At 43.2% G+C, this 16,189-nt stretch overlaps 1 protein-coding gene across 3 annotated transcripts; it reads right to left on the bottom strand.

Annotated features, from left to right (window-relative positions):
* Positions 1-447: 447 nt before the first annotated feature.
* Positions 448-15,541, bottom strand: LOC118415914 (transketolase-like protein 2). 3 transcript variants are annotated; one of them, XM_035820851.1, is made up of 15 exons: positions 15,411-15,540; positions 14,934-15,024; positions 13,194-13,315; positions 11,290-11,407; positions 10,768-10,881; positions 10,000-10,097; positions 9,355-9,546; positions 8,050-8,177; positions 7,182-7,372; positions 6,332-6,496; positions 5,139-5,207; positions 4,578-4,665; positions 3,372-3,586; positions 2,346-2,562; positions 448-1,625 (listed from the first exon to the last, which is right to left on the bottom strand). In XM_035820851.1, the coding sequence occupies exons 2-15, from the start codon at positions 14,985-14,987 to the stop codon at positions 1,459-1,461; spliced, it is 1,938 nt and encodes a 645-aa protein (XP_035676744.1). In that variant the 5' UTR covers positions 14,988-15,024; positions 15,411-15,540; the 3' UTR covers positions 448-1,458. The 3 variants fall into 3 exon arrangements, with proteins under 3 accessions (XP_035676744.1, XP_035676743.1, XP_035676745.1); XM_035820850.1 differs by lacking the exon at positions 4,578-4,665 and having other exon boundaries at positions 5,051-5,207; positions 15,411-15,539; XM_035820852.1 differs by lacking the exons at positions 448-1,625; positions 2,346-2,562; positions 4,578-4,665 and adding an exon at positions 2,569-2,721 and having other exon boundaries at positions 5,051-5,207; positions 15,411-15,541.
* Between the last annotated feature and the right edge of the window lie 648 nt (positions 15,542-16,189).

Consider the following 16,189-nt stretch of genomic DNA (forward strand, 5'->3'; position numbering starts at 1 on the left):
GAATAAACTTTATCCTCAGAGTCTTCTGACTATCGTGTTCATTTCTTTGCCGTTGCGGATCTGATCGTACGCTCGGGACAGGAAACACCCCCCCCCCCACACACTCTCTCTCTCTCTAACATGTCTAAAGGGTGTCCTTTCCACAGCAACACTTACCGATGGACACACCAACATGCGAGCCAGACAGATTGACATTGCTCTGTGAGATGGCGGCCATTCGGATTTGATCGTAAGCTCGGGACAGGAAACACCCCCCCACACACACACACAAACATGTCTAAAGGCTGTCCTTTCCACTATCTGACTATCGTGTTCATTTCTTTGCCGTTGATGTGATGTGCTCCCCAGCGACCCGGAGTCTGGTAGAGACTAGCTCATTGGGAAGAAAAGGTTTTAGATATTCTGGGATAGCTTTGATGGCTAACAAAACAAAAGACAGACAAGGTGTAGAGTTGCATACTGTATTCATTTATTTGAGGATATCATTTTTTGCTAGCACTGGTGCATGTACCTACAAAATGTCCAACTCTCTTCTATCTCTAGAATCCTTCCTACCACATGTCCAGATAGTTTACTCTGATCCTAAAGCTCTGTGAGCCATGACTGACAAATTCTCTAACGTATAATCAGTTGTTTAATTTCAAATAACACTTTGTTGACGATCATTATAAAGTCACTGACTTTGCCAATCTTTCATAATCATTTCAATCATTTCATGACTTCTGATGGTAATAGGAAGATCCGACATACGAGGTTTTTTTTGCGCCACCCAAATGCAATAAAGGGCAGAAAAGAAAGGATTGCATGGAAGGTACAAATTGCGAACTTTGTGGCAAACCTTGTCGTTTTTGTGATTCTCAGTATTTGCATACCAATTTTTTCAGTCTCTCTGCCAGTACAGATCTTTTTCACACTTTCCTACACCCCATTCCTGTCTGACCCTAAGCTGTTTAAGTTTTAAACCTCCACCTGAAACATTATATGCTACACAGAATTAAGAAAAGGGTTATTGTGACTCGACCTATATACTTTGTTGTCGATAAGCCATGTTCAATGATTTAACTGTGCATGCAATGCAAGATACATTGTGGTCAATATGTCAAAAAGATGAAGGCCCCTGAAACATAAACAAAACACATCTGGACAATGTATCAAGCATAGTTGTGACAAGAACTGTTTACAAGGTAGGGGCCTTAACCTTTGACACGTTACCCACAATGCATCTCGGTATGCATGCACAGTCTAAACCTTGAATAGGCTTAATTTGGAAACCTGACTTTTAACTAGCATCTTTTGTACAGAATTCAATGGTTAGTGAGAAATTGGGAGAAATACATTCCAAATGTCTCCAAGATGATTACTATAAGACAGTGAATTTCCTTGTGTTGGGAGAAAGTTTACCCCTGGCCTACCTTAACGTCTTAGCAGTGAGTTCACGTCTTAAAGGAGGATGTGTCCTCACAGCATCTCCTGGACTGCCTTCTTGATGCAGCCAGCGGAGATGCCGAACTTCTCAAGCAGCACCGCGGAAGGTCCGCTGCGGGGAACCTCCCTCACGGCCAGCTTCTTCACCGTGATGTTGGGGAACTCGGACAGGCCGGCACTCACAGCTTCACCAATACCTCCTATTATACAAAACAAGTAGTTTATTTAGTATATAGCAGATAATATATTATTGACTCTTCTTAAACTGTTACGTAAGAATCTACTACAGTTGAGCTCCTGATTGCCAATAGACAAGGTGAACAACAACCAAAGTCATCATTCTGCACATTTGGGGAACTCAGACAGGCAGGTGCTTGACTAAGAATTCTTGATGCAAGAAACAAGTAGGTTTTAAGTCTATAGAAGACAACATATTATTGACTCTTCTTAAACTGTTACATGACAATCTACTACAGCCTCACAGTTGAGCTCCTGGTTGCCACTAGACACTACAAGGTGAACAACAACACCAAAGTCATTATTCTGCACATTTGGGGAACTCGGACATGTATGAAACAAGTTTTTTTTTGGTATAATTAAGAGATATTAGTGACCCGGGTTCTAGCCAGCATCCGTCCTTCTGTCTACGTCCAGCAGCTTCAGGGTAAATGGGTCAACAAACAAACAAATAAATAAACAACGTACTCACCGTGAGGACCCTCCAGCGGCTTCAGGGTGGACGGACCAAAAATGCAACAAACAAATAAACAAACAAATAAACAAACAAACAAACCTTCAGGGTAGTGATCCTCTACTGTGAGGACCCTCCCGCCGGTTGCCTCTGCGCTTGCCCGCAGGGTGTCTACATCCAGTGGCTTGATGGTGAACGGGTCCACGATGCAACAAACAAATAAACAAACCTTCAGGGTAGTGATCCTCCACCGTGAGGACCCTCCCGCCGGTCGCCTCAGCACTCGCTCGCAGGGTGTCCACATCCAGCGGCTTGATGGTGAACGGGTCGATGATGCGCACGTTGATGCCATCCTTCGCGAGTTCATCCGCTGCTTTCGTCGCTTCCACCAGGGTCACGGCGGCGCCCACGATGGTCACCTGATCACTGTCGCTCTTACGGACAACCTGAAGTATAGTAAAAAATTACAGGGTTTATTTTAGATTAAAAAATCGTGCACATTGATTGGCATCTTTCTCTAGCTCGCCGGCTGGTTTTGTCGCTTCCACCAGGGTCACGGCGGCACCCACGATGGTCACCTGATCACTGTCGCTCTTACGGACAACCTGAGGATGTAGTAAAAAAATGAAAGGATTCATTTTGAAATTACAAAAATTGATGCGCACATTGATCAAGTCCTTTGCCGGCTCATTTGCTAGTTTTGTCACTTCCACTATGGTCACCTGACCACTGTCATTCTTACGGACAACCTGCGGACATCAATACAGGGTTTTCAACTTTCAAGTTAAATGGTTTAACTTTTAAAATCCTTCCCAGGTCCTTAACTACTTTTGGCCCTTGATAATGGCCTCCAACTAGTTGGGCAGCCCTGGCTGAATCTTCTAAAAACCAAATAAATCAAATTAAATTAAATCACTACTTTCAGTGCATATGGGGCAGGCCAAACAGTAGGGGGCAAGTTCACATTCCATATATTCTTTCTTATTAGTGCTAAATATGCTATGCAGAGAAAACCATGGATGTGCCAATTTCAAGAATGAACATCCAAACACTCCACCCCCACATGTAGGTCTTTGCACCAGTTGTAGGGTTTGTGGGAGTAGAGATACAACAAATTTAGGGAAGTCTTACAGGGAGCATTTCAGTTGTTAGTCTTTTACAGTTCAGTTCAATTCATCCTCATTGTACGAGATGCCATGGATGATACCATCTCTTCCCCCTTACAATAAAAAAAATAGACAAACAAACCACAGACCTTCGCCTTGCCGGCCTCGAACACCTCGTCGCTGCCGTAGATGACGGGCGTGGCGGGACGGCTGGTGCGGATGTAACAGATCCCCTTGGTGTTGGCGGCCAGTTCACAGGCGCGCTCGCACGACACGGCGTCGCTGGGATAGAACACCGTCGCCCCGGGGATGGCACGGAACATGGCGAGGTCCTCCAACGCCATCTGGGAGGGGCCGTCCTCCCCTGGGGTGGGGAATAGTTCAGATTAGACTCAGGATGATCCCTAAAATTGGTCTATCATCCTCTCGCACAATCCTGTATCAGACACATTGGCTTGTTCTGTCATAGCCTTGCTGAAATGCATCTGAAATAGTAAATTTTACGTAAAGCAAAGCAAGTTTGCTTACATCAGCAAAAAGAAATTTTAAACCACTGTCTCCTGTATCTCTGAATAACACAATAACTAAAAAGTTTCCACCTTTCTTTCTCAATCAACTTAACCTGACCTCAAATGTTACTAAAAGTTTCTCAACGTTAAAACCGTCCTCCCCGGGGTAGGGAACAGTGAGGTTAGATATGTCAATGAAGGTTAGACATCCAGGTAATAAGATACGCCCAAAGCAACTGGTTATGATTTGGGAAACGGTCAGACGTTTCAGACAAACTCTCTCCAACAAGATTTCTCCAGCGTCACTGACGAAAGACACCGGATGGTTGTCTGGAAAGTCTGACCATTTCCAAAATCATATCCAGTTGCTTGAGTAACTGCTATTTGGTGTAGTAAAATCAAACTTTGAATTTCTCAGATATTTTGAAGACTGTACTTGTGAGATGATCTATATCTTACAAAATTTTGTCTTGGTCAATGGCTTGTTTGGTCAAACTCATAGCCTTGATCAATGCATCTGATACAGCAAAGTTTGCATACAGTTGTTTACCGTTGCTTACAGTTACATGAGCAAAAAGAAAACCACTGTCTAACCCTGAGAAACACAAAATAGTGCTGAAAAAAAAAGACGTTTCCACACTGTTCTCCAATTACACACATTAGGGTGTCTCAACTTTAGAAATACACCACCCTACAAACACGTTCGAAAGCTGTCCTTTCCACAGCAACACTTACCAATGGACGCGCCAACATGCAACAGATGTGGTAAAGACTGCAATTCTCTTATAGAGCTGTACAATAAGACTTTGTCAACATTCACCAATGAAGGCCATGAATCTCACTTACCGATGGACACACCGACATGTGACCCCGACAGGTTGACGTTGCTCTGCGAGATGGCAGCCATGCGGATCTGGTCGTATGCTCGGGACAGAATGCACCCCCCCACACACACACACACACAAACACATCTAAAGGCTGTCCTTTCCACAGCAACACTTACCGATGGACACACCGACATGTGACCCCGACAGGTTGACATTGCTCTGTGAGATGGCAGCCATACGGATCTGATCGTACGCTCGGGACAGGAAACACCCCTCCTCCCCACACACACACAAACATGTCTAAATGCTGTCCTTTCCACAGCAACACTTACCGATGGACACACCGACATGGGAGCCCGACAGGTTGACGTTGCTCTGTGAGATGGCGGCCATTCGTACGCTCGGGACAGGAAGCACGCAAATTTCTAGCTATACATACAACCTCCCCCTACAAATGCGTCAGAAGGCTGTCCTTTTCACAGCAACACTTACCGATGGACACACCAACATGCGAGCCAGACAGGTTGACGTTGCTCTGCGAGATGGCGGCCATGCGGATTTGATCGTACGCTCGAGACAGGAAGCACGCGAAGGTGCTGCAGAACACCACAGCACGGTCCCGCGTGGCAGCGCCGATTCCAACGCCCACCTGTTGGTACCAAAAACAAGTGCCATGAAAAAACTATTCATATGGAACAGTCTGCCACAGGACATTCAGTCAGCTAGCAAGTACAAGTTTAGACAGGAGCTTCCTATGCATGCAAATAAGTACTAATTAAATTTTGGTTTGCAAATACCAGTTGTTTAAATTTCATGTAATTTGTACGTCTTGTATCTTTGTATGTTTTAATGTCCCGAAGTCCAGGAAGACTATCTACCTACAAATTTTGCATAATAGCTAATGAGCTAAATAAAGTATACACATATCCAAGTAACTATCATGAACAGGTCCATATCTACATGAAACTAAGATGTAAGCTAACACAGGAAGCACGCAAATGTGCTGCAGAACACGACGGCGCGGTCCCTTGTGGCAGCGCCGATGCCGACACCCACCTGTTGGAACCAAAAACTCATGCCGTGAAAATACTTACATAAACAGGGCCATATCTACATGGAACGGCTTCCCTAATGTTATGAAATCTGCTGCAGAACACGACAGCGTGGTCCCGCGTGGCGGCACCCATCCCAATGCCCACCTGTTGGTACCAAAAACTAATGCAGTAAAACAGGGTTCTAGCCCTTAGCTGCTGGGGATGGACAAAAATTTTTCCATTCCGTCCCGTGAGGGACAAAAATCAGCATGAAAAGATTCTAATTGAACCAAGCTGAGTCTAACAGCAAAATTTTCCCCCAGAATAAAGGAAATAGCATTTCAGAGGGTCTAGGTTTCAAAATTTTCCCGGATAGCATATCCCCGGCCCCCCTAGGATCGTCACACCTTTGACAGGACTTCCATTCAAAATCCAGGGTACGGAACAAAAGGGAAGATTTCAGGCTGACTAGAACACTGCCGTGAAAAATACTATCTATACAGTATGTACTAACTGTTTCCCTAATGTCATACAATCTATTACTCTGTCCAAGTTTCGGCAGGGACTTTTAATGTAAATAATCAGTAATTTATAATTTTGCTTGTAGTATGCTAATATAAGCCAAGCAATATAATTTTTATGTAAGTTTGTATGCCTATGTTTTGAGTACAGGAAGATTATCTACTTCCAATTTATGTGTGTAAGCTAATGGACTCAATTAAGTATCCAACGGACCCACCATGTTCTGCTCGGCAATGAAACACTCCACGAACTGCTCTGGTTTCGCCTTCTTCAGCTTCTCAGAGAAGGTGGAGTTCTTCACGTCGGCGTCGAAGGCCACGACGCGATCGCTGGCCTGGCCGAGTTTTGCTAGGCCGGTGCCGTAAGCAGCACGTGTGGCAACCTGCACAGCAACACAGATCTTACTTAATTCATATTTCCCAGATACAAATTGGATATATAAAGCTTTAAAACACAGCTGAGGCTCTTTTAAATGTTGTTGTAAACTTTCAAACTGTATTATCAAAAACTTTGTTGACAGGTGAAGAGACTGAAGTTATACTTCTATAAGAGAATTTACTGATCTGATATAGCTATTCACAGAATTTACACATGGATCAGGACTGTTATGCAAGGAAAAGTAAAACCTTTACCAACCATATGCACATAGCTGTAAATTATGATGTGGGATTGTTGCCACAGTAAGATTTGAAAACAAATGACCTAACTTGTAACGACTCTTTTGAAACAGATCTAAACATACTGTGACGGTGTTGATGTTCAGGACATAAAATAAACTACCTTAACATTCTCCTGCTAACCCTGCAACAACTGCATATTCAGAACCAAAGAAGAACATTGACACAACATTGACGTGTGGCACTTCCTCCAGAGTGGAAGTATGATGAGAATTAACTGTACTGACTCATCCAAACCAAATCCATAACAAACATATGCTGTGTTTTTCTGCCCTGATCTATCGTAAATTTCTCCCTAGTGCCTAGCCCTGTAACCCAAACTGTGAGAAAAAGGCTTCATCTGCAGGAAGCAGTTTAAATAAAAGTACAGAAAACAAAGCACAGCCCTACCTTATCCCCCAGACTGTAGCTGGGAGGCTGGGTCATCTTGATGTTGGAGAGGTCGACCTTCGGCGCGTCGTCTGTCATGGGCTGCGGACCCACGTTGTTCTCCCCCACAATGAGACCCTCAATTGCCTTGATGGCGCCGTCCGTCTTGTCACCCATGGGCTTCCCGTGGAAGTTCTCTTCATCCTCCACACCTGCAGATAGACATGTTCACATCTCAATCATAACAAGAATTTTATCAATATTCAAAACGTTGTTGTTCTCTTCCACGATGAGATCCTCGATCGCCTTGATGGCGCCGTCCGTACGGTCGCCCATGGGCTTCCCGTGGAAGTTCTCTTCATCCTCCACACCTGCAGATGAAGGTGTTCACATCTTAACGTCAACAAGACTTTCCTCCAAATTACCATCACACTTTCATTAATTCAGTAATCAAAATACCCTCTTGCACACTTGCTAAGTGACCACATTTTGCTTGGCGCAACTTAATTTTGCACTGTGTACAACCTGAAATTTTGCAGTTGGAACACAGCTTTTGCTCCACCTACGTGCATAAGCTTTTGTATTTTGTAACAATGGGTACCTGACTTCGGTTTAAAAAGCAAAGGGAGGCGAGGGATGGGCTCTGCCCCCTAATTTGCAACTCATTGCCCCTCTGGCATCACACAGGCTATGGATTACCATTTAGGTAACACTTAAATGGGGAAACTAGAAGTAGAGATGATGACTCAATCAAGTCACTAGTTCACTCTTAGAAGAAGTGGATCAAACCTATTAGTCTTGGCTTAAGTAGCTTGTACAAAACTGTTGATACAGTTAAAACGGTTATGGAAAGTCTTCTACATGTAGAATATAGAAGCTGCTGACTGACCAGGGATGCCCTTGCCCTTGTAGGTCTTGGCGATGATACAGCTGGGTTTGCCCTTGACAGAGGACGCCTCGTGCAGAACCTTACACAGAGCCTCTACGTCATGGCCGTCAACCACATACGTGTTCCAGCTGAGGGGGGAAAGTCAGTCCTCAGTTAACATCATCATCATCAGGGTTCGAAATACACATACTTAACTTGCAATTTGCATGTAATTTTCGAGATTTGCACGTAAAAATATTCTAAACTTGCAATCTTGCATGTTGAAAATACCTGGCCCATAGTAAAAATACTGAGGAATTAGACACCCTACTCTTAGACAGAACGACATATGGGCATCTTTCTTTTTCCTTCCTTGTTTTTGCCGCCAAAGGACAGAATGATGGATGCCGGCTAGATTATTGCAGTATAGACTAGTTGTATTTTGCATGTAAATTTTCCAAATTGCACGTAAAATTTTTGCCAACTTGCAAATTTCGATCCCTGATCATCATCATATTCATTGTTTGGTTATACTGCTGCTGGGATCCTTGACACGGAGGTAGGCAACAGTCGGCTAGTCTTCACACCACGCTTCCATGCTGTTCTGTCCAGTGGATCTGGCAGTGTGTCTTAGACAGACTTATCTGTAAGGCCTGCAAAAATAATTGTTGTCTTTTCTGTTCCCAGACCTACCCTAGAAAAACCTGCCGACCCTAGCCTTTTTTTGGGTGAGCAATGGAGTTTCCAGTGAGAATTCTTATTTAGCCTGCTTGCAATTTAAGAAAGAGATTGCTTGTATCCACAGATTTGTAACCATTTATAACCAAGACATTGAAAGTATAAGTGTCTTCATGCATTTCATTTTTACTTTGTTTAACTGTATCTTAATTCTTATGAGTTTTGGCCAAAGTCTAAAAAATAAAGAAAAAAAAAAGATCCCACCTACGGACCCTAATTTTTTCAGGGTTAAAACAGGAAACCTTTTTCCCTAGGCCTAACAAGAGTTTTGTACAGCATATGCACAACTATGCCCAAATGCCAGTTTGCTATTGTACAACAGATACATTGTATATAACCAGCTGCAAGACAAGGCAAAAACTAACAAAGCAACAAAGGGAATCCCCTACTCATATAAAAGTTTTTTTATTTTATCTTTTTTTGTACTAAGAATATTGTTATTGACAGGTATCCTGTCCAAATCCATTTGTAGTATCTCTGTTTTTGTCACCAGGGCTAGTCCTTGGATAAAACCAGAGGCTAGTTGGGCAGCCCTGGCTGTGCGTTTTGAACAGCCAAACAAATAAACAAGTAAATAAGAATCCCTACCCGAATGCCTCCGCCCTCTTGCGGTACGTGTCCATCTCGTGCTGCAGCGCGGTGGGCTCGCTCTGTCCCAGACGGTTCACGTCGAAGATGGCCACCAGATTGTCCAGGTTGTAGTGGCTGCCCCACGCCATGGCCTCCCACACGGAGCCCTCGGCCGACTCACCGTCACCCAGCATGCAGTACACACGGTAACTGTAAACAACAATAAAAATAAACAATTACTACATGCCCCACACCCCAAACAAACAAGCAAACAAACAGTTACATGTCCTCAAAACAAACCCTATGCCATCTCTCTGTATCAGAGCATAGCATACAGACAGTAAACAGATTCAATAACTACAACTTATTTTACAACTGCAACACCATGGCAGGGTTAGAAAACCATCTTTGTCTCTATTTAACCACTCATATACACTTCTGCAAGGTTTTAATAGCAGATAGAAAATGGTTTGTCACTAGTACTACAACTACTCTTTCAAAAATTCCTTAGCCAGATATTTGCCAAAATATAATTGCTTGGGCCCAAATCCATGTAGCATATTGATTTGAATTGATTCGCTAAGTTATTTGGACATACGATTATCTTCAAGGAGTTTTTTTAACACCAATATGGTGTTTAAGGTTTATGGAGTAGTTCCTCACCTCGCCTTGTCCCAGTACTTGCCGGTGTAAGCCATCCCACAGGCCACACTCAGGCCCTGGCCCAGGGACCCGGTACCAACGTCGATGAAGTTCAGTCTCTGAAACACAAAAAAACAAGGCAAACTTGTTACCGATGAGGGTCAGAAGTCTTCACTACTGACAACTGTACCAATATAGCATTCAAATGTTAAATGCTAGCTTGTATTGCAAACTTTTAAGGCCTCTTCATTGAATAATCTTATCAGTGCATGGAGCAACAAAGCTACAGTGTCATAAATTATGCAGATATGAAACAAGACTCGGCAGACTATAGGTTACAGAACGTTTATTGCTTTGCCCCTCTTTATAGAGGTATGAACTTTTCAGCTATCATGTGTTCAAAGTAATGCAGCTTCTAACAAAGTAGATACAATTTCATGAAGTTTCCTGCATGCACTATAAGTACTCTGGTGAGTTACCACAGCTTCTTAAAACATTCCAACAAGGATGAGATGTCCTTCCAAATCTGGGGGCTTAGGTGTGACAAGCTGTGCATGTTATAATATTGTATAACTGGGAATTTCTGTTGTGTTGTAATGACACACACTTGTGAGAAATAGTACAGGATGAAACATTCCTACTGGGGTGGGGTGTCTTTCCAGTCTGAAGGGCTTAGGTGTGACAAGCTGTCCATACAATACCATGTGACTAATGATACACAATGTCATGTACTTCATTTTGAACCACCACACCTGTAAGATACAGTACTACACTTAAAAACATCCTTACCGGAGTGGGGTGTCCCTCCAAGTCACTGTCGATCTTCCTCAGGTTGAGCAGGTCCTCCCTGGGGAATAGACCGGCCTGGGCCCAGGCAGCGTACAGCACTGGGGCAGCATGGCCCTGGGGAGGGGGAGAAGAAACATGTTAGAACAGGCAGCGTACAGCACTGGAGCAGCATGGCCCTGGGGAGGGGAAGAACATTACACTGAAACTACGGCACATAAAGCAGTGGCTACTATACAAATGGATTGCTTAAAACAACACTTTTCACTGAGTGGTACATGGCCCCTATTGGGACTGAGAGTATGTGGTGAAGGTTTGGAAAACCCTGTTCAAATTCTTATTAGAGTATTATGACCACCTCACATCTATACAGTACTGCAGTGGAATTTCAGGGTTTGATATGTTAATCTTGACATGCTAGGATTTTTCTGTGGCACATACAAAATGGTACAAACAGTATGTTTTGTACAGAAGTTTGACCAAACTTTGGGCTACCTAGTTTCTTTTATTTGTTAGTTTGCTTACCTTGGACAGCACGAACCGATCGCTGGAGGGGTGGCGAGGCTCGGACAGGGTGTACCTCATGGTGTTGTAGAACAGGACAGAGATGATGTCTGCTGCACTGCAGCATGATGTAGGGTGGCTGCAGGAAAAAGTTATCACTCAATCAAATAGAGGTATCTACAAACTCAATGTAGTTCGGTATTATATTGACTGCAATGAAATGACTTTTGAAAGTCTCTGAGACCATCATGCCCTCAAGTTGTAGCTCAAAGTGGAGTCGAATTATTTTGCTGCAATTTCTTGTCCGTTTGAACATTCAAAAGCAGCTCAACCAGCCTGCAGTGAGGGTGTCATGGAAAGTCAGCAAACTTCTTTTGCCAAATTTTACTTTGTCTTTCCAAAGAAGTCCCTTGATTTATTATCCCCAACATCATATGATGCTGGGATCCCAGCTTAAAGACTGGTGCTATAAATGGTTCAACTACCAAACTTAATGTGTCTTAAAGTACAACAAATAGCCAAGCAAAAGCCTGACACAATCATAGCAGCCTACTACAACATGTATCCTACATGACATGAAAAGATACTGATCAAATTTACAAGTAGGGCAGTAATTAGAATGCAGATCACAGCTTATCTATGGTCAGTCGGTCACCTTGAGAGCGCATGTTCTGGCATTGTTTCCTGTACATAAAAGCACATGAATAGTCGTCTATTGAAAGAAATGCCTCCCTAAGTCTAACAATGCATATATTTATTTGAATGTCATTCTTAACATACATTTGTTTCTAAAGTTGCAAAGAAAGCATTTTTGCACAATATTGCCGCATGCATACGAATTATTTAATGTGTATATCTTAAGACCCAGTTAGCAAATAGTTACATGTACATCTTATGATCAATTGTTGACGTTCTGACATGTTTTTCATAGGTAGGGTCAATCCTGGGTTCAACCAAGAAGCCACCCCCTCAGGCTGGCAAGTGGTGAGCCGTTGTGGTTTAGTCCTTCAGAATGCAAGTGCCCGGGGCAAGAAGGTGCTAACAATAACACTAATGGTGACACTGCGGTTTTAGTTTCCGCAACACAGCAAAGAAACAGTGTAGTGATTCATTTTTTTTTCCTCTCCTGGTATAATTCAACTACTAGTTAAGTACTAGTACATGTATGCCCCAAAGTAAAACTATTGGAAACCAAACGTACTGTCTGTCAAGATGACAAACATAACATTGCTTTGTCGCAAGTAACATGCACTGTACAGTTGTCCCTTCTTGTGACAAATAAATGTATTTTATATAATAGTATAAGAAAACTAGTGCTACTGTCAAATATGTTATCATTACAAATGAATTGCTCTTACAATCCGCACTGCACTTCCTCTTCGTTATTACGTGATTTTCTTCAGTAGTTTGGCAAGCATGTTATGTTAGACATACACCTACATGGCTAGAAAAACTCTGCTCTGCCACTGCCGGTAACTTAAATCTGCTTTGAGGTTATCAGTGTGGTGGGTTCTTTTAAGTTTTACGTACGTGCTTGAAGCTAGGTACTTATTTTCACCTGATTCAAGTGGGGTAATGCCTTTACCTACACAACTTTGGGGGATGGATTCGAACCCAGAACCTTTTCTCAAAGTCAACAACCAAGCCACAAAATTATGCACAAGACCACCTTGCCACCTTTCTTATCAACTTAACATCAGTGACGGTGAATCAAACGGTGAAGGAAGTGTAAAAACCCAACGAAATGCCTAACAAGTTCACCGACACAGAAACAGCTGAGTCAGTGGAAAAGCCTGACAATGTCATAACCTGACCTAACATGTGGGTCGGTAACGCCATATTTGATTTCCCGCCTAAACCAAAATCACACCCCTGACTTTACCCCCTCCAAAATCGCTCTAAAAACGAAAAACTGCCCTCCTTACCCTGATTTTGAGGCGCTGGTAGCCTTGATGCTGTCTATGCGGAGCCGGTTTGCGGCGTCCTTCAGAGTTTGGAGAGTTTTGGCGTCGGGTTTGCGGTAGTCAGCCATGGCAGACGTGATGTCCTGAAACACATGCACGGAAAGGGACGGACTGAGCGGTGAACTTTAACCCTTACCGGCGGGATCGTCCACTATTTACAGGGGTCATGAAATTTATTATAAACGATAAGAATGTATCAGACAAACAAAACATTTCTTAAATATTACCAATTAATTTGGAATTACAAAACATATCTGTATCTAGATTGTCTCTATAGACTTTGCAAAATATTGCGTTTATTATAAACTATAAACACCCCTGTGAATCGTATAGTCTGAACCCTAGACATGTGCGAATCTAACGTCGCTGATTGGACGTTCTAGGTCCAGGAATATAGCAGGAAGTATTAAAAACATTTAAACTAAAAGAAAAACTAGAGTTGAAACAATAATCCCGGTGACTAACGTTCAGTTTTCCTACAGTAAACATACAGTTTATTGTCTACAGAGTGAATATTAGAAGGAAGGAAGCTGACGAAGGATGACAAAGCACATTTCCCCAAGACCTAAGAAAATGACAGTCATCTGGCTGAGTTTCCCAGTTCCCGGTCCTCCTATATGATTCGACAAAAATTTCCCCCTATTTTACGAACGCTGGGGAAAAAAGGTATCAAAAATACATTGGAAACTAAAAAATACTATCTTTGTTGAAGAATTGCACAGATAAAACGTAAAGTAACGTCCTACGCCAAAAATTGAATTTATCTTTGTGACTTTGATAGTATGCGTAAGTATGGCATCTTGAATTGCCTGAAACCGGGCAGAAGAAAAAAAATGAGCTGTCTTCATGAACCAGACACAAATAAGGGCACATTTATTGTAACCACAGGGGTAGTCACAAGTAGCGTCGAAACTATCGGGCGTGACGGGGGCGTGACGCGTTAGCGCGTCGTCCAGGCGCCTCAACACGTGCGTAACGTTACCGAACCGTCTGTCTAGCCTGACAGTCCTGACAGAATGGGGTTCATAAAGACGACAGGACACTCCTCTGAATAACTCGACTGGATATACAAGGTCATACAAACGTGACATTATGATAATACTAAAGCCTGGAGGGGGAAATGTGCAGAAATGGCTGGACGAGACTACAGTACAGTTCGGAGATCAGGCCATCCTTTGAAGGGGGCGTTATGCAAATCCTTCAGTCCCGTGTATATAGACCACAGGTGTCATAACACTGAACTCGAAAGAGTCAAGACAGTAGTAGAACGGCTTGATGTGCTCTGGGACACCACAGGCCATTACACTACAGGTCCATGCCTTCTCTCCACACACGACTCCAGTCAGCTGTGACTATCGGCATGCAGTAAATATGGGCTTCAACGAAAACTACCACATGTACACCTGTCAACATGTGACTATGCACGGTCCAGGGCTTGTACATTTCCACTCAACCGCAAATCCAGAGTCTTACAACTGTCTAAACTATTACAATACTCCTAGATCCGGTGGAGGGGTGGGGTCATAAAGGTAGAGACTCGAGTAGTCTATTAAATAAAATGCTCGGAGGGAGGTATCTTCCGCCGTTGTTTCTCTAGCTCTTAATTGATTAAGAGTCGGACTAGACAGACACGCAAACACATACAGACGCGCCAAAACCAATACTTCAGTCCCTCAGGGGTAAAGTTACCACTACACACACCTTGTCAGCAGCGCTGTTGGCTCCGTCTGTCTTCTGTCTCTTGTTGGACGACATGTTGGGAACTTCCTCGTGCGAGTCGGGTTGGGCCGAGCTGTATAGAGTTTAGAGGAAGTGAAAGTGGGTTCCAAGAACACGTGCCTACGCACGGGAAGTGTCACCGGAAGACACGCACACAGGAGTCTTTGTAGCCTCTACCAGGCTCAACAGGTCGCTTTCGGAAACAGTAGACGTTGCCCAAATAGCCACTGCCGCAGATAACAAACATGCCATAGGAGTAAGTTGAACGAGGAGTATAACGTTAATTCTCTGCACTGGGTCGCAAACTATACTCCTCGCCACCAGCTAACTCCTATGGCGTGTTATCGTCTATACCTGTACCTTTTCTCAGCGACTTCTGTGGAGCCTGGTAGAGGCTAAATGGATAATAACCAGTGTATCCAACGTAATATTAAGGGAAGCGAGTGGGTGTGGAGGTACCTGTCAGTCCGTGTCTACGCTCTGTGTCGTGACGCTTCGGAACCAGACCCGGGAGGTTAAAGGTCAGCGTTCGGAAGGGTTCGGCGCCAGACGAGGATTACCTGTTGAGCCGCTCCTGAGTCATTGTGACGGCTGGACGAGTCCACTGGGAGGACGTTTGGAGGGGCGATGCTCGTATTTTTTTTTCCATGTCGCCTTTATTAAGTATTTCATTGTCTTATAAACTTAGGCCACAGCAAGTAAATTTTATGGATGACATCCTCTGCAGACTGCAAAAATAGTGCGATAGGGCGAAAAAAAACAACATGGGTAAAAAAAAACAAGATGGCTAAATTTTAAAAGATAGGCACATAAAGTTGTGATGACTGTTGTAAAAATAATTAAAAGGACAAAACATGGTATCAGAGCCAACACGGCATTCATTCCTGTATTTAAGACATGTACTGGTATGGTAAAAGTGACACTAGTGTGGTAGACTGGCATCACCATCAAAGTTGGTAACCACACTCATGGCTTCCATATTGGTGTTACTTTTACAACTATCCAATAAGTTTCATTTCTACAACTACAGCCCTGGGTACCTCGCAAGTGTCACTTCTACAAGTACAATTATTAGGCTACAACACAATATATTTGCTCATTTTGGTACTTTATTAAAAAATTTATCATGTTGACGATTCCTGCAGAAGAAAAAAAATCTTGTTTTTTTTTTCTGAAATCAGGCGAAAATTAATGCGCGCGCGGATGTCATCCATAAAATTTACTTGCTGTGGCCTTAG

The sequence above is a fragment of the Branchiostoma floridae genome, chromosome 5, assembly GCF_000003815.2.
Source record: "Branchiostoma floridae strain S238N-H82 chromosome 5, Bfl_VNyyK, whole genome shotgun sequence".
NCBI classification, from domain to species: Eukaryota; Metazoa; Chordata; class Leptocardii; order Amphioxiformes; family Branchiostomatidae; genus Branchiostoma; species Branchiostoma floridae.

Coding starts and splice junctions, on each gene's coding strand:
- LOC118415914 (XM_035820851.1), bottom strand. CDS start 14,987: ATGTCGTCCAACAAGAGACAGAAGACAGACGGAGCCAACAGCGCTGCT. Junction 9,547..9,999: donor AAGTACTGGGACAAGGCGAG/GTGAGGAACTAC, acceptor TGTTGTTTACAG/TTACCGTGTGTACTGCATGC. Junction 1,626..2,345: donor GGAGGATCACTACCCTGAAG/GTTTGTTTATTT, acceptor TTTGTATAATAG/GAGGTATTGGTGAAGCTGTG.